This window comes from Lates calcarifer, linkage group LG4, assembly GCF_001640805.2.
Source record: "Lates calcarifer isolate ASB-BC8 linkage group LG4, TLL_Latcal_v3, whole genome shotgun sequence".
NCBI classification, from domain to species: domain Eukaryota; kingdom Metazoa; phylum Chordata; class Actinopteri; family Centropomidae; genus Lates; species Lates calcarifer.
This window is the reverse complement of record NC_066836.1, coordinates 22,597,602-22,616,603: the sequence shown is the minus strand read 5'-3', so window position 1 is coordinate 22,616,603 and position 19,002 is coordinate 22,597,602. Positions and strand designations below refer to the sequence as shown.

The 19,002-nt window shown below is 40.0% G+C and overlaps 1 protein-coding gene and 1 pseudogene across 1 annotated transcript; both read left to right on the top strand.

Annotated features, from left to right (window-relative positions):
• LOC108884489 (potassium voltage-gated channel subfamily H member 6-like) overlaps positions 1–2,274 on the top strand; it is a 32,011-nt pseudogene extending 29,737 nt beyond the window's left edge.
• Positions 2,275–2,952: 678 nt separating this feature from the next.
• LOC108884488 (NLR family CARD domain-containing protein 3-like) lies at positions 2,953–17,623 on the top strand. Its single transcript, XM_051070181.1, is given in 19 exon segments — positions 2,953–3,034; positions 3,244–3,375; positions 3,866–4,021; positions 4,526–4,761; positions 4,863–5,668; positions 5,670–6,655; positions 7,865–8,041; positions 9,018–9,194; positions 9,774–9,950; positions 10,222–10,395; positions 11,281–11,454; positions 11,880–11,920; positions 12,979–13,058; positions 13,904–13,959; positions 14,251–14,465; positions 14,621–15,524; positions 15,666–15,807; positions 16,095–16,141; positions 16,644–17,623. Coding segments are annotated over 14 exon segments (3,681 nt in total). The 5' UTR covers positions 2,953–3,034; positions 3,244–3,375; positions 3,866–3,944; the 3' UTR covers positions 14,926–15,524; positions 15,666–15,807; positions 16,095–16,141; positions 16,644–17,623.
• The last annotated feature ends 1,379 nt before the right edge of the window (positions 17,624–19,002 follow it).

The following is a 19,002-nucleotide window of genomic DNA, read 5'->3' as shown; positions in this document are numbered from 1 at the left end:
TGCATGTTGAAAAATGATACTAAGGGGTCTCCCCAATGGTTTTACACTCTGGGTTCTAAACTATTTTAGATTAACAGTCTTATATATAAACCAATCTACCTCTATGTATCTCCCTTCCAGGTTGGAGTCTTGTATGTCAGCAGAAATTGGAACCATCATGCATCTGCTGCAGAGGCAGATGCCAACAGTTCCACCTTCTTACAGCACCCTGGAGTCAACACCTGACGTACCCTCCTCCCCCTTCCTGTCCTCCACTGTTGCCTCGCCAACTGGCACCCCAACCCCAATCTTCCCTACAGACAAGTCGCTCACCAACAACCCCCAGCAAAGGCAGTCAAATGAAAACAGAGATCAAGTTCTACAACAGCTCCCAGAATCTGATTCCCTCAGTTCCTCTGCCCTTCATCTTACGTCCTCACCCCCTGGCATCCATGCCTCCTCCCATCATACTTCCTCACATTAGTCACTGTTTTCGTCGCAGTTCGCAGTTAACCCCAAAATACCACCTCAGCACCCAATTAACAAAACTCCACCCAGTCTTCCATTTTGTATTTACTCAGACAGATGTGTCAGTCTTCCATTCAGTGTCCCTAACCTCACCCCTAACCCCTATGATACTGACACTGTAAAGCTTAGTGGCATATCAAATGAAAGTAAGACTGAGCTTAGTTAAAGTAATAATAATGATTATAATAATAATAATAATAGTTTTAAAAAATTCAGATCAGTTTCAGAGTTTCAATTATTACTGATGGAATTCTGAGCAAAAAAAAAAAAAAAAGAAAAGAAAAGATTGAGAAAACATCATCAGTCAAGAACATCATAAGTCTCAAGTTAAAAGCCATTTCTGCCAAGTCTGTCTATGTGTGTATGTAATAGTCAAATTACCCAGATTTTTGGATAAAGATGTGTCAGCTACAGACCCACCCCCTACGATACCCTGGCTGACCCATAATCTATCCACCATCATTAAGCCTTCAGGCCCCGGTTGCTGTGATCAAATTCTAATAGAGGGCAATGCAAAGAATTGGGTTTTCATAACCATGAAAATTTTTCTCTCACAGTCACTTGCTGTTCCAACACCACATCCAGTCCAGCAAGCTGAAAACCAGTTCAGGGTCAACTGAACCTGAACTACCACAAACAATCACAGCCTCCGCACCACAGATACCAACACACATACCAACAAAGCACCTCAACACAATGAGAAAGATACAGACTTAGGGTCTGAGTGTGGATGATGAATAGCTGGCAGTGGGAGATTTCAAAACAGCCAGACTTCTACCTTTCAGAGAGCAGGAATTACAAATAGACAACTGGCAACTTTTAGACATACACAGGCCACTCTCTCCGTCTCAGTGGAAAAAGTAATTACTGCAGGCTGTTTCCTATCAGGGAACAGATTAACTTGCTACACTTTAACATACTCATTGCAAAGCATTACAATCACATAAAACTGTCATTGTTAATTTTTCTTTGACTCCCTTACAGTTTACTCTGGTTAAAAGAGATTTATGCCTCATGCCCTTTAAGGGCATTAATGCAAGGTAGATGATGCAGTACCACAGGAATTACCAGTCTGTTATCAATACAAGAAAGATTTGTAACCACTGCCATTCACTCCCAAATCAGAGTGTATTCCACATTCCATTGACAGTAGTCACTGTGACACAGCTTGTCAGACTTTTCATTTGAAGCTTAACCTCAGGACAGAGGGGACTGCTGCTGCCAGTTACAATCAAGTAAAAATGCCAAGACATAGACTAAAGGTACAAGGAAACCAAAAGGACTATGAACTGACTTAGAGTAAGGGGAACACAGAGTCTGAAGACACAAAGAAAGCAAGGGGAATTGGAAACAGGTAAAACTAATTGGGGAAATTACACAGGCAGGAAACACATAAGGGCAGGAAGTAAAAAATGTGTAAACACAAAAAGATGGATGATTACCAAATAAAACCGAAGCACAGAAAATATTTACAAGAGCAACACAAGATAATCACAGGGGCAGGGCAGGACATAGCAGTGAGTTTGTCTATATTTGTATATAATGTGTGTATATATTTGCCTTGCAAAATATTTTCTCAGTCTATCTGCTTCAGATAACATCTACATTCTTCTTCTATTATTTTATTATTGTGATTAACTTCTCAGTCTGTAGTATATTTGCAATAACTGATGGCATCATGATAGAGACAGCAAACTATGAATGTCATTGCATTGATAACTTGTTTATTTCTGCATTTGACAATAAAGTCTTTGAATTGAACTTGAATTGACTCTGATTGTGACAGTGAAACCTATTATACAGCCGAGTTCCTTTTTTTATGGGAATTCACTTTCAACCACACACCACAGTTAAATCAAACATACACATGAAGAGCAATTGCAGCAATTACAGTTACTGGAAATTAACTCTACCAGAAAAGACTTTGGATTTAATGGAGAGATTTCAGGTACCTTAATGACACATGAGATTTATGTGAACAACCACAAGGTTTCTATCAAACTTAAACTGACCACCAGCCTTACTATAGTGGGCACTACTATATATAGTTAAAGGTTTAAAGACTAACAAGTTGGATATTAAAGTGTTTTCCAAGGAAACACCTTTCTCCATAAAATCAGTTACCATCACAAACATACTTGTGCTGAGCTGGTAAAATCCCAGATTTTAAGATTTCACATAATATACAGAAGCAAACAGGATTTCAACAACATGGTTGAAATAATCAATGAAAATAAAGTGTATACTAAGACAGTAAGTCAAGTCAATTTTATTTATATAGCACTGAATCACAAGAAAAGTTATTTCAAGTAATGGGTCTGCACTGGGACTGGGACTGGCAGAAAGCTAAAGGTACCCTGTGGAGAGTTTGGCAAGTGGTACTAGTAGCACATTTAAACAGTGTTGTGCATGCTGGTCCCCATGTTGTTTGTTCTTGTGCACAAGGAAGCAAATGCATGAGGAAGTGGTTGATGTGATAGACATTCCTGTAAAGCACCGGCATTGATAGGGAGGAAGAAGACTGCTGGTGAGTACACATGTATGTGAACAGGTTTTTAATTTTGACCAAAGTTTTTTGACAGTTTTTATGAGGAAGGAAATGCATTTAACACATTTGTTAGAGCTCAAGGACACATACAGTTTACCTTTGGTGAAAAAAGAGAAAAACCACTGTGAACAGAAATTTTGTTTAAAAGAAAACTTTGCAAACAAATTCAATTGTCTCCATTTTAACAGGCATTCAGTGCCAGTCCATACAAGGATACTTCTTAGGTCTTCAGAACCAGGCTGCGAAAAATCCCCACGCCTGAAATCTTCACAGACACTTCCTTAGCTAAAGCCTTTGACTTCCAAATCTCTACAAGTCAGGTAAGGACCAAGTTTGAAACTGTGACATAAAATTATGATACCACTGTATTGAAATGAAACACAGAGGAAAATCCCAGAGAGGAAAATCAAGGAGAAATCAGTTCAGTTTGTATATATTCATATCTGTGGTATTCAAGGCAACAAAGATTTTTCTTGTGTCTTTACAAGGCTGATGTGTGTCACGCACACACTTCCTCCAATGTAATCATGTGACAGTTAAGTGAGAGGGAAGGAGAAGCTCTGTTCAGATAATCCAGATATCATTTAATCCAGGGAGAGAGCACTGAAACTAAAATTTCAGGTCAGACTGTTTAACAGCTGACAGCAAGGGGAAGAAAACTAGGTGAGTACTGTCTAACTATGTGTGGGGTGTAAAAGAAAATAAAGATCTGTTGATTCTATGAGGTGGAGGGTGGACTTATATGGTATACCCTCTGCGTGTTTGTAATTTCCTGTTCTGTCAGTCTTGGCTAATCTGACTCTAGAACAGACTTGTTTGTTTTCCTGCATCTCTCAGTCTCACAGTCAGTGTTAATGGTTTACTTCTCAGACTGACTGAAGTCCAGAAGATGAGTGATTGTGTGGATGAAGAGGAGGACAGGGCAGAGTCTCCAGGAACTCCAGAACCTGGACCCCCTGACTCAAAGTAAGATACTGTTTTAGATACTTTTCCTCATCATCTGAGACAGTCAGTGATTCTCAGCTGTTTGACATGTTTTCAATCGTCAGGAGTTTATTTCCTCAGTGGCAGCAAAGCCACAGATAAAAGCTATTGATTCAGTCAGTGACAATGGTGACTGAGTGCAGTCACTTCACTTTGAAGATTTGTTTGTACTGAACACCTCTATAGAAGCAGTGCAGTATGTTTAATCTAATTTTTACACTTGGCTCTTGTGTGTTTTGGTTATGGAAAGGTGATAGAACAGACACAAACATACACCTATTTAAATGATGAGTAACTCTCCTTCACCTTCTGGAGAGATTCAAAGCTCCACGGGCTAATTACACTTGCTAAGCTTTGATCAGTTGCTGTCCTCTAGAGGGTTTTAACAATTGGTCAGTGATGACTTGCCAAAGTTGTTACAATATTTTTGTTGAAATAATCTATGAAAGGTTTTTCATTTAAAAAGTAATGTGTTTATTTCCACAGAGCGAAGAAGCAGGGTCATGTTTCTGTAGAGCAGCAGCTGTCCTGCTGTGCTTTGTGTCAGGATGCCCTGAAGGATCCAGTCTCTACCAGCTGTGGACACTGGTTCTGCAGACAGTGCATCACCTCATACTGGGACCAGTCTGGTTCATCAGGAGACCCCTCCTGTCCCCAGTGTGGACAAAGATCCAGAGCAGGACCTGGACTGCAGACAGCCAATCAGACCAGCACTGTACAAAGTAAGACTGGGGATCCATTACTTTTTGCTACAGTTTCTAAAACCAACACAACAGAATAATTTTTGAATCATATGATCATATGAGTATCTGTTCTCCTCCAGCAGATAGTGGTCTGCAGGAAGTTTTAGATGAACATAAGATCAGTCTGAGGAGGAGATGTGAACGTGTGACTGAAGGAACTGATGGAACAGGAAGTAGAACCCTCCTCAACAGGATCTACACTGAGCTCTACATCACAGAGGGACAGAGTGAAGAGGTTAATACCCAACATGAGGTGAGGCAGCTGGAGACAGCTTCCAAGAAGATGACCCTCCATGACACTCCAATCAGGTGCCACAACATTTTTAAAGCCCTACTTGACCAACAGAGACACATCAGAGTGGTTCTGACCAACGGCGTCGCTGGTGTTGGAAAAACCTTCTCAGTGCAGAAGTTCACTCTGGACTGGGCAGGGGGCTTGGAAAACCAAGATGTCAGTCTGCTGGTTCTGCTTTCGTTCAGGGAGCTGAACCTGATCAGAGATGAGCAGTACAGTCTTCTCACCCTGCTCCATGTTTTCCATCCAACTTTACAGAAAGTCACAGCAGAGATGCTGGGTGTCTGTAAAGTTTTGTTCATCTTTGACGGCCTGGATGAGAGCAGACTTTCACTGGATTTCAACAACTCTGAGGTTGTGTCTGACGTCACACAGAAGTCATCAGTCAGCAAGCTGCTGACAAACCTCATCCAGGGGAATCTGCTTCCCTCAGCTCTGGTCTGGATAACTTCCCGACCTGCAGCGGCCAATCAAATTCCTCCTTCATGTGTTGACAGGGTAACAGAAGTACGAGGCTTCACTGATGCCCAGAAGGAGGAGTACTTCAGGAGGCGATCCAGTGATGAAGAGCTGTCCAACAGAACCATCTCATCACATTAAGACATCCAGGAGCCTCCACATCATGTGTCGAGTCCCAGTCTTCTGCTGGATCACTGGCACAGTTCTGGAGCACATGCTGACTACAGACCAGAGAGGAGAGCTGCCCAAGACCCTGACTGACCTGTACTCACACTTCCTGATGGTCCAGACAAAGAGGAAGAAGAACAAGTATGATGAGGGACATGAGACAAGTCCACAGGAGTTGACAGAGGCTGATAGGGAAGTTCTTCTGAAGCTGGGGAGGCTGGCGTTTGAACATCTGCAGAAAGGAAACATCATGTTCTACCAAGAAGACCTGGAGCAGTGTGGTCTTGATGTCACAGAGGCCCTGGTGTTCTCAGGAGTTTGTACAGAAATCTTCAAAAGAGAGAGCGTGATCTTCCAGAAAACAGTCTACTGCTTTGTTCATCTGAGTGTTCAGGAGTTTCTTGCTGCAGTCTACATGTTCCACTGTTTCACCAACAGGAAGACAGAGGTACTGGAGGACTTCCTGGGAGATGAACATGTCGATTCAACCTTGGATGTCTTCCTGAGAGGGGCCATGGATAAGTCCCTTGAAAGTACAAATGGCCACCTGGACCTCTTTGTTCGCTTCCTTCATGGCCTCTCTCTGGAGTCCAACCAGAGACTCTTGGGAGGCCTGCTGGGTCAGACAGAGAACAGTCCAGAAATCAACCAGAGAGCCATCAATAACCTGAAGGAGATGAACAGTGATGAAATTTCTCCTGACAGAAGCATCAACATCTTTCACTGTCTGACGGAGATGAATGACCACTCAGTTTATCAGGAGATACAAGAGTTCCTGAAGTCAAAGAACAGATCAGAGAAGGAACTCTCTCTGATCCACTGCTCAGCTCTGGCCTACATGCTGCAGATTTCAGAGGAGGTTCTGGATGAGTTTGACCTGGAGAAATACAACACATCAGAGGAGGGACGACAGAGACTGATCCCAGCTGTGAGGAACTGCAGGAAGGCTCGGTGAGTCCAGACATGATCATTATCAGTCAGTGTAGGTTAGTACTTTAGTTCTTCAGAGATAGACATGATGAAATTCTTATTATTCATAAAATAATGTTCCACATGTTTATTGCCAAAAATAGAAGTCAGCTGTTTTTTCAGTTACTTGACAGACAGATCAGATCACACAGGTGAGTTGTTATCTCTGTACTTATGAGTTGTACATAAGATCTCTATCATTTCCCAGCAGATATCTGATGTTCTAGAGCTGATGTTCCTTTCATGTCATTATTGTGATCTTTTATTTATTTTTTTATCTTATTAATTTATTTTTGTGTGTGTGTATTATTATTATTATTATTATTATTATTATTATTATTATTATTATTATGTATAAAGAGAGTGCATCATTTGCTGGAGCAGCTGCTGTGGCCACAAGTGACAGTTAATGTCTGATGCTATAACATAGTGATTCAGTAGCACAAGCAGAGAATAGTCTTAATATCATCAGTCTGATTCAATTACATCAGTTAAATAATGGCATCTAATGTTTGCTGAGATTAGCTGCTGTAAACTACTGGTCAAACCCCCTGTTAACTGAGCAATGATAAATCACTTATAAGTGAAACTACATCTTAAAGAGGGAAGTCCTGTCTCTCCTTCTAGTCACAGAGAGAAACAGGAAATACACGAGTCTGATGAGTACATGAGACTTGTTAAAGATCCTACACACACCAGAATTCATTGTTATGGTATTGATCCAGTTATGCTGATAACATCTTTCTGATGACATGCTGTTGAAAATAATTCAACCTGATTTGTTCATTAAATGTGTTTGTTTTGCTGATTATGTTTGCAGATGCTCAGAAAAGAATATTGATTACATTCAGTCATCAGTGCATCTTAATATTTAGTTAAAATATTCTCAAGCCATTTGTTTGATTTCTATTTCCTTTTGAAACAGTGAAGAGAACCTAACAGCAGGAGGAAGTAAAGGGAGATGATCTTAAAAAAAAAATCCTGGCATCATATTAAAAAACAAGGAGAGTAAAAATGTTTTTCCAATGCAAATGGCCTCATGATGACTTCGTGGAAACAGACATGGGAACATATCACACCGATTGACTGTGGACATTATGGAAGACTTACTGTCACCACAAGTGAAACAGAGATAAAAACTGTGTGTTCTCTTTCACAATAACATGTTCTGTAATATGTGTGTCCTAACAGACTTGGTGGCTGTCGATTCTCAGAGACTCACTGGGAAGTCGTGGCCTCAGCTCTGAAGTCCAACCCCTCCCATCTGACAGAACTGGACCTGAGCCACAACAAAGACCTGCAGTATTCAGGAGTACACTTGGTTTCTGCTGGACTGGAGAGTCCACACTGTAGAGTGGAGACTTTGAGGTCAGTTCACTGACTGGAGCTGTTGTTGTTGCTGAGCTGCAGGAACTTTGTACTATATACTCTGTAACTTTGTTGACAGACACTGGATTTGTCTACTGGAGCGTCATTCAGCTTCAGATGAACTCATGAAATCATTTCTTACAGTGCAGTTATGTTAGGAGTCAGTATGGACAGCAGGACGGATTACTGCCCCAAAAACTCTTTAATCTACAAATATACACATATCTGACTGCTGTTTTAAAACAAAACTTGTAAAACTGACCTTTAACAGTCAGTGTTTTATTACACAAACTTACTCAGCTACTAATACAGGAAGAGGGTCAAGAATTGAATGTCTGATGTCTAGTGGGATATTGATCCTCTAGTAATGTTAACACCATGTTAATGCCATGCATTCTATAGCTGCCATATGATCAACAATGGCTTTTTCAAATATATTTTAATGGATGCTTAATTTTCTGCATGCCTTTATGTTATGGAACATGTGACCAATTGGTGTAAGTTACTCTGAGTTACTTTAACCCAACCTAGTTAGCTCTGCATATTATCAAATTGTTACCCAAATTAAGCAGTGTCCATTACAGTTAACATTTGAAGATCTTGGTTCAACTTTGACATATCATTGTTATGGTACTGGATTGTTATAGACATTTCAGGTGTGTGAATATGACTAAACTGTTTTGTCTGTATATCTAACCAATAAGATTTAAGTTGTAATGAATCAGAATCATCCTTTAAAGTGGTAAGTTCTTATTAAAGAGTAAGATTTAGTCTGATGTGATAGTGATCCTCTAGTTAGAGACTAGACTGAGGTCAGCAGCATGTTATGTTGTGCTGACATTTGAATGATGTCTGTAGAAGACTGACATTATGATGATCCACAATAACAAAAAGACAAAGTCCAGGAAAAGCTCATTGATCAGGACATACTCAATTGCATTATCAATGATTTTATTGTGTTTTATTCTTTGTTCAGACTGATGAACTGCAGTTTGTCAGAGATCAGCTGTTCTTCTCTGGTCTCAGCTCTGAAGTCCAACCCCTCCCATCTGAGAGAACTGGACCTGAGTGAAAACTGGGACCTGAAGGATTCAGGAGTGAAGGAGCTGTGTGGTTTTCTGCAGAGTCCAGACTGTAGACTGGAGACTCTGAGGTCAGTTCATTGTGTGTGTGAAAAGTGAAAAGTTTTAGAACACCCCCATTTCTCGAATTTGTATCAAAATTCAGTGAGTTCATATCCAGTGAAAAATGTTGAATGATACACAGATCAGCAGTAAAGTGCTTGGAGGCCTTTTTCAGGGATAAAGAATTGTTCAGCCTTCAGCCTCCTGCAGTAGTGGAAGCAAATGGAGCCCTGAAAGTTAATGCAAAAATTCCTACAGGTGACCCAACCAAACCCTCTGTACAAAGTCAGTGCTAGAACAAATTGTATTACTATACCCTCTGATGCATCATTAGGACAACACTGTCCTGCATGATGTAGTGCTGTATATTACCATAGGAATGGTGAGAGAGAGGCAAAGGAAGACAGACTGATTGGTCAGGGGTTCATCTTATCATTACAATATAAAAACACAACACGGGTTGCTGTTTTTCACTCAGGCATTAGCAAGCTGAACAAATATGATGTTCAGCTGAAGGAGCTCTATATCCTGAAGTCATTGTTCACATTTTAGTCAGCTGACTGAGTTATAGTAAATGTTACTTGCTACATGTTTTCTTTTTTACTCAGATTGAAGTACTGCAGCTTGTCAGAGATCAGCTGTACTTTTCTGGTCTCAGCTCTGAAGTCCAACCCATCCCACCTGAGAGATCTGGACCTGAGTAACAACTGGGACCTGAAGGATTCAGGAGTGAAGAAGCTGTGTGGTTTTCTAGAGAGTCCAGACTGTAGACTGGAGACTCTGAGGTCAGTTCACTACTGTAGATCTTCTATCTTTAATCCCAAATCTGATCCTTATATAATCAATTTATATTCCCTGTCCTACACAAAAACCTGGAGTAAAACACAGATCCTGTATGACTGTGTGTGTGTGTGTGTGTTGTATACACAGAGTGTGTACTTGTGGTTGGTACATGTTGCCTTCTGCTTGTAGCTCTCTGCTCAGAGCCACTGCCACTGACTAAATGCCACAATTGTCACCATTTGCATGCATCTAAATCTTTTATTCTTTATTCAGACTGATGAACTGCAGGTTGTCAGAGATCAGCTGTTCTTCTCTGGTCTCAGCTCTGAAGTCTAACCCCTCCCATCTGAGCGAACTGGACCTGAGTGACAACAAGCTGAAGGATTCAGGAGTGAAGGAGCTGTGTAATCTTGTGAAGAGTCCAGACTATAGACTGGAGACTCTGAGGTCAGTTTGCTATTGACTATTATTGTTTATATTTTAAATATACAACTGTGCATGCATGCATATGTGTGTGCTGAACTGACAGACCTGTAATTATAATAATCTAAAGAGTATGGTCTAGACCTGCTCTGTATGAAAAGTGCCTTGAGATGACTTTTGTTGTGATTTGGCGCTATATAAATAAAACTGAATTGAATTTAACTGAATAGGTGATGCATGGAGTAACATTACATGTCCATAACAGCTGTGGTGCATAAATGACTTATTCTGCCTGTTAATATTCTAAGGAGCTCTTAAAGGTCACTACAGCTTGACCTGTTGCTGCTCTGTTGTCCTATCAGTAAACTGAGCTAATCAGTACAAATGGAGAACAACAGTATTGATCAAAACTGAAGCCTCTGAGAATCAGAGTGTGCATGTTTCTAGGTTCTACAGCATAGATGGTAAAATGACCAACAAAGGCTGTTTGTGTACTCTATATAAAAGAGTTACTCCCCAACCACAGCAACTCTGAGAACTCACCTGCTGCTGCTGCTGCTGCACAGGTGAAGCAGCAACATCACCTATATAACCTGGACTGACTGAACTTTGTCACCACACTCAGCCTTCAATGAATGATAATGAAAAAAAGACATGAATACAATGAATAAATGATCTTTCAATCATCACATAAGAAATATGTTTATAAAGCTACTGTATATATGATGCCTACACTGACTCACTGAGTTTGGAGTTTTTTTTCTAAACTCCTATATTCTGAACCTTCTTCAGCTCTGAACAGATGATGAAACATTGACTGGTTTCAAGGAGGAACTCCTGCTGCTGAGTAAATGCCAAAATTGTCACCATTCATCATACATCCATCTACATTTTTTCTTCTTTATTCAGATTGGAGAACTGCAGTTTGTCAGAGATCAGCTGTTCTTCTCTGGCCTCAGCTCTGAAGTCCAACCCCTCCCATCTGAGAGAACTGGACCTAAGTTTCAACAAGTTGAAGGATTCCGACCTAAGGGAGCTATGTGATCTTGTGGAGAGTCCAGACTATAGACTGGAGACTCTGAGGTCAGTAATTGGAGTCAGTTCATGCTGCTTTCATCAGTATTGTCTTAAACCTGGTTCGTAAAAGAGCAAAGATCCAGTGTTTCCTGTAAAGCTGCAATCTTCTCAGTGGTTACTTCCCTCATTGAAGCTTCAGGATTGGACAGAAAGACAGAGAGAGCCAATCAAATATCAATAATCAGGAATATATCAGGAGCACCAACAGTCTCTCATGAATACAGATGTAGTGGTGCTGTAGATCACCATGGTAACAGGCGTTAATCAACAATAATCTTTGCTGTATAGCTAACCTGTTCTGAATTAGGATCAACAGTTCATGTTCAGACAACTGAGACTTATTGGATTATCACTGTGAGGTCTAACAAAACAGACTCAAACAAAACCTCATTGTTTTTCACTTTGTAACTTGGTTGTGTTTGTTTTTATAGGGTGGATAACAGGGAGATTAAAGCTTCCATAGACAAAACCCGTGAGTACTGAAAGTGTCTCCTGTTGTAAAAAACTACTGTAAAATGAATGAGTCACCAAAACATTTATAGATTACAGTTTGGTCTGAGCTCTGGAAAACATCTGTGGTTATTTGTTAAAGAACTACAGGCTGTGTGCTCCAAGGCAATCTGGATCCTTAAAGTCTGAACAGGTCCTGACTCTGAAGGACAGAGTTTCTGAGCATGTTAATGTGTCAGCTGACAGCAGGATGATCACCCAGATCTGGAGGAAGATTAACAGACTTTATTTATTTGGTGCAACACTGCAGTTTTTCAGGAAAGACGACATGACTGATGATTGAACTCTGATCATATTTTACTCTCAAGTAACAGGATGCAGATCTACTTTGAGTTGATTAAAGCTTAGTCCTGGAATAGGACTGTTGTTGTTGGTCTCTCTTGAGTCCTGACTTGGACTTCTCTGAGTTCAGTCTTAGACTGTGGTGGTTCTGGCGGTCCTGTCAGTGTTTATGTGCACTGGGTTGAATAATAATTCACAGAGCTGTTTTACATATTGAGTTATCATTTATTAAATGTATGTTAATTTCAGGCAAACTGGAATTAAAAGCTGTAGTTATTTAAGATGCCGTTTCAGACGTGTGGAGGTTATTGTTTCATGTAACACTAAACATTTTGTTGACTATATTTAGATTATTTTGTGATTTTGCATCAGTTTGTACTATATATTAATATATATAATATATATTAATGTTGTGATTGACTGCTCATCCCTGATGTGCATTAATTGTTGTGCACAATCGTGTGCACTATTCTGAAAACATTTGAGCTTGTAGGTTAGTTTGGACAACACTCAGATGATGCTGAGCTGATATTTTATTATTTTATATAACAAGACAACAGACTGAGTTTTAATCATTTTCATGCTCTTTAAATATTCTCAGTACAGTGTCATGACAGGTAGCTTTGAAGTGCCTCTGTTAGACTCCGTTGTTATTCTCTGACTTCGTCTCTGAGTTAGAGCTGATGAGTAGAAAACGCTGATTTCTGACATCTGCTGTATATCTTATTTTCCCATCAGGTGACTCTGATGGCAAACTGGACCCAAACACAGCAGACACAAAGCCATATGTCTCTGAGGAGCTGATGGAACTGATGAAGGTGAGAGAAAAACTGCTGTACCCTGATATTCCAGATATTCTCCATTACCTACACAGCAGGTAATAGAGAACAAATATCTGTTGTAGCTGGGGATGTATTCAGCCCTTTGTACAGATGAAGAAAGCGAAATGCATAAAGTGTTTTTTTGTTATTGTTCTTGTTTTTTGGGTCAGAAAGCTAAAACATTGGTTGTGTAGATTTTTTCCATTGTTTGATAGACGATGAGTTTCTGAACAACTTGATAGACAATTTAATGTCCTGACACTGGACAGATTCAGCCTATTTTTTGTTCTTAATTTTTAGAATCTGGACAAATTTCTGTCAGATTGAAGTCACAATGCCTGATCAGTCAGCTGAATGTTCAATAATCTGGCCTTCAGATGAACATTTGAATGGAGTAGTATTTCTTCCAAAATTACAGTTTTTCGTACCCTTTAAATTCCTCTTTGTGCTTCTCCCTCCATCACAGCTCAGCAAGGGAACTTGCTCTTTCCAGGGAATTTTGTACTAAACCATCTGTAACTTTGGAAAATATCCACATGATATGTGGATCTCCTCATACTGCTGTTTGCGACCTTAATAACCACATGTCTGTCTGTTACTGTTCACCTTTACGTTGGCACCATCTACCTTCACACAGAGCTGTGCTTCAAACCACTCGCATGTTGTCTGCAAATAATTACTGTGGCACTTTCAACTTGTGTCACACTATCAGTCCTGTCAGACTTCATTTTCTCTCTGACCTTCAGTTAAGTCTTGACTGTCTGAGAATATTTGTTTGCTTCACGGAACACGGTTGGTTATTTCTAGTAAAACAATTGATGTTGTTTCTTTCTGAATCCCAGCCTCCATCAAGCTTCACACCTGAACTACAAACTGAATCTGCACGAGTATCATACAGGTATAATCACTTTGCTGTTTTAGGTTAAGTTCCTCCTTCTCCCACAGCTTTCCTTTTTGGAGCCACAACTGTCTCCTGATGTGCTCTCTGATGGTTTCCTGGTCTCATGGACAGCGTTCATCCCCCTTTCTCCTTCAACATTCAGTGTGCTATTGTTGTGACCTTAAGGTTGTATAGTAGCATTGTGATCATATAGTAGTAGATCAGCACAGTATTTAGCTCAACTTAAAACATTTTCATCTCAGGGTTTAGCAGGTTCACTGTGGTAACTCAGCTGTCTGTGTTCTACAGATTTAGGTGTCCTGGTCCAGGTAGGTTCCAGTGTACTTTGACAGGACTGGTATTTGTCATGGATCAGGAGGTGGAGCTTCTCTACAAGACTGTCCAGTGGGACACAAGCCTGCTCCAATCAGCTGGCAAGACACCAGCAGGGCCGCTGTTTAATATCCAGTGTCCTGAGGATGCAGTCTGTGAGCTCCACCTCCCACACTGTGAAACAAAGGATGGTAAAGATTTTGCTGTCTTGTATGTTAAAAATTAATCAGTAAAATTGGAAATATCTGTACAAATGTTGAATACTTTGTTAAAATTAGTTGCATTTAGAACAAGGGATGAACCTGTTAGCAGTAGATCAAAGTTAAACAGCTCTGTGTTTTCACAGCGTTGCAGTTTGAAAGCCTGCTGTCTGTTGTCCACATCAGTGGTGATGAAATGAGCATCTTGGAGCCAATGGAGATCACAGACACTCATGTGGTTGTGAAGGTTCCTCACCTCTCTGCCTTTGGCCTGGTCTGGGACATCATTCAACGGTTTGTGAACATCAGTCTGCCAGTAGAGGGTCAAGTTCTGCTGTTCCTGCGACCTCCAAATGAAGGGCCTCAAATACTTGATGTATTTTTGCTGCAGGAAAACATCCCGTCTGTCAGAGGTAAAGCTGTGTGTCATATGTGCTTACCATCAAGCTGAATTTCTATCAAACCTAATGATGCTGGAAATCCTTGACTAAACATCTGAACTGGAAAACCTTCAGACTGCTCTTTGAATTTTTCTGCTGCCACTGTCATTCATGAGACTCCCACCAGGTGGTGTAAATAGTGGTCTAAATGAGTCCAAAATTAAAGGCAGGGAGGAAATAGGGAGAGGAGGGGAAAAAGACAGAAAGAAAGAAGACAGGTAGATGAACAGACAGGCAGATATCAGACTAGGGGGGAAAAAATCAGCAGCTGCATCCACAGGCTGCCACTCTCTTAGTGCCACCTTGGTGAGTACATCTTCCAACCATCTATTTTACTGGTTACCAGTATTACAGAATAGATTTGAAATTTTAACTCCATTGATATCTCTAAAACTTTGGTCAACATTTGTTGTTTTTAAAAGAATAAAAATAGATAACTTTTACTTGACTCTTTGAGCATTAACACCTTAAAAATATTCTATTACTGAAGGTTGAGGCCCAACAAAGAGGTGCTAAATACATCAGGACCTCTTCTGATTCTGACTGCAAATTAAGCATTGGTCAAAGTTACAGTGTCGACTGTGAACCCAGGGACTACATACAGCCTGCGGTGAGTCAAGTCTCACACACTTTAAATAGTTGTTAACAACATGATTATGATTACAGTTGAAAGTAAATTCATAGTTAAGAGGTACCAAATTAACATTTTATAAGAAGTTTGAAAATGATGTGTTTCCTCTGGTTTCCTCAGCATGTAAAGTTTCGCTCAAAGTATGGGCCAAATTTCCATCCAACATTTGAGGTTTTTCTGACTTCAAACCCAAACACAGTGACTTTGATGATCCAAGACCAGGAGAGGATAGAAGTCTGGAAACGTAATGTTCCTCTGACAGGTAAAGGCTTCATATTAGCTCCATCTCATATCATTCGGGCTACATGTCTTTTGCAGCTATGATTTCATCACATTATTGCTCCATTAACTGGAAGAAAACCTGTGCTGGATTTTGAGTTTCTCTGTTTCTGTTTGTCTCACAGCATCACAGGAATGTTGAGGAAGTAACAGAAATAGGGGGATTCTGGAAATTTCTCCCATCCCCACATATATGTATACGTGTGTGCGTGTGCGCGCATGTGTGTGTATGTGTACATGGTTATTGAACTTTTCTTGTTCATCTTCCAGGTCCTGGTCCAACAGGGACTCCCAATGCTCAAGCTCAAAGTGCCCAGGTATAGACAATCACCATTGTTTGATGGTTCTCCGTTCCACTCACTGATATCATAACAATAACTGATTCAAAACAGTTTATCATTCAAGTCTTCATAATATTCCTATCTCTGTCCAGACTGAGGGCACATGTGATTCAGTGAAATAACTTACACTGAACCTAAAATACTTCAATGGCAGATTCTAGCTTGTCAGCTCTAATATTCTTCTAAGAACTTAACAGATTTGCTCCTGTGTAGGAGGGTTGGGGGTCTTTTTCATACAATCATCAGAATCACAGACTGATGAGTATATTGAATATTACAGGCAGACAGGCAGAAACTCCTCTCTCCCCATCTTCCCACTCTCTCTGCTCTCCCCTGTTTCTCTTCTTTAAACCCAACAGGTCGAGGCAGATGTACCAAACCAGCAAGATCCAGTAGAAACACCAGCAGACAGGCAGAGCAGAGACATGAACACTGGTTTCTGACTGTCTATCAGACTGACATCTTCTGATTTTTCCAGGACGAGAAGATGACAGAGATGGACCTCAAAAACATCCTGGACGATCTGACAGATGACACGTTTGAGGACTTCAAGTGGTACCTGAAACATGAAAAGGTGAATGACATCCTGCCCATCACAGCGAAACCAGCTGGCAAAGGCAGAGAGGCGGAACATCGTGGATCTGATGGTGGAGAAATATGGATTAGTTGGAGCTGTGGGGGTGATGGAAAGAGTTTTAAAAAAGATCAGCAGGAACGATCTGGTCAAGCAGTTACTAGCCGCTAGCTCAGGAACAGAAGGTCAGTCACATCAGGCAGCAAATCACTGAGCTTATTAACAGAGGACCAAACTGAGGTCTGCTTCCACACATTGACTGGCTGCTCACACGTTCCAAAGGCGTTGCAAACTTTTTATTATTATTATTATTATTATTGCTCAACTGTTTTACTCACAATGTCCAAAAAAGGTGATGTTTGAATCTTTTCTTTAAAATGAGACCAAGTGTAACAGGATGAGAGAAACAGCACAGATTGTCAGCAGGTCAGAGTGTAGTTGTCTGTTCCAGCCACTATATGGAGACAGAACGGAAAACCATGAAAACATCTGAACAGAGCAGAGTTCCAATCATCAATCAATTCATCGATCAACAGAAAGTCAATCGGCAACTATTTTAAGAATCAAATATTTTCAGTCCAGAAAGCCAAACATTTACTTAAACTGAATCTCTTTGAGTTTTTGGTTGAATAAGACTCTGGAAAACTGTGATAGGTGGTGTATGTGTTAACTATACTTGACATTCATAGACAAATTTATTAACAGGCAAAATAATCAGCAGATTGCTAATGAAAATCATCATCAGTCAGAGCTGCTGCTGCTACTGCTCTGTGGAGTAGTATAAACTCAGCAGCAGCATTTTCAGTTTGGTCCTGTTCTTGTCATTGTCATTTTTACAAGCTCTCTGTTTGAAGGTCATCTGATTATTGAATACAGTACTTTTCTTATTTAGTCCTGTCATCAGGAGCTGAAGTCTGTTCTGACACAGTTATCAGCAGAGTGAACCTTGAACCTGAGCCTTTTCTGCATAATGCTGATAACTGATGATGAAATGGATTTAGCTTTAACAGTGAGCAGGGAGGACAAAGCTTGACAGTGTCCACAGCACATGAGTACAGCAATAAGCACCATAATAATAGATATATTTATTAAACGCTGGTCTTTTTTATCTATTTTTGTCAATAATTGTGTCAAAAAATGCCCTATGTGTAAATAATTTACACCCTTTCTCCAGGAGAAGTAGAACTTTCAAAATCTATCAAGTATTTACCATTCTTATGTAATTAATATTACAACCCTAATATTGACAATTATGATTGAAAATTGTTAGAACCACTGTTATCATGTTTTACGGGGACGGGGTTTTGATTATATGTTAAAACTGTTAAATTATGCTCAGGTATAGACAACAGCAAAGGGATTAAGCATACAGTATTTAAAGACACAGCAGGGGCACTCCAAAGTTTTAAAAACACAAAGATTTTAAATAAATAAAATGTATCTTCCACCAATGCATTGTTATGACCTAAGACAACAAACAAACAAACAAAACAAAACAAAAAAAATAATAATAAACAACTGGCCAACTAATTGTATAGACATCTAATAGTCATCAGTGGAGAGTTACAGTATCACGCATCAGAAATCCACATGCCATTATATCTTAAAAAATAAAAAGTAGTTAATTGATCAAAAAGGAGTCAGACAACATAAGAATTAAATAGAGTTTGGTTCTAAAGGAAAAACAAAACAAAACAACAAAAAATTAAAGTTCTCAAGGAGAGTTTTTTTTTCATATAATACTATATAAAAGGGAAAAGCAAGGGGCAAGCTCATATTTTCACAATTGATGCTAAAACTGTATAATCATTCTCAACATGGTACTTGGAACACATAGTTTCCCACTTTATTCTCTACCAAAATCCTGTGTTACCTAAGTCTATACTCCCCCTGACATCCACATACGAGGGGGGCTCACAAAGTTCATGGAAAAAGGACAGTTTAAGTTATGTTTATTTTTGCGTTGCAACATGCCTTTAAGGGATTAGAACATGTTATGACACATTAGTACGAGAATGTACAGGTGCATTGAGATCGAAATCCCTGCATATGATTTTTAGCTATGTGCTTTTTCCACAAACTTTTTGAAGCCCCTGCATATGTGTCAAGCAGCCAAAACTTAAGGCAATTAATGCAGGTCTTTGCCATATGTAATCAGTGTCTGGGGCTGACGGACTCATCATGCAGGAAATCAACTGATGGCTGAGGGGAGAAGCCAACTGGAGGGATGACACTTGCACCCATTGCATAAGCTAGGACTTGA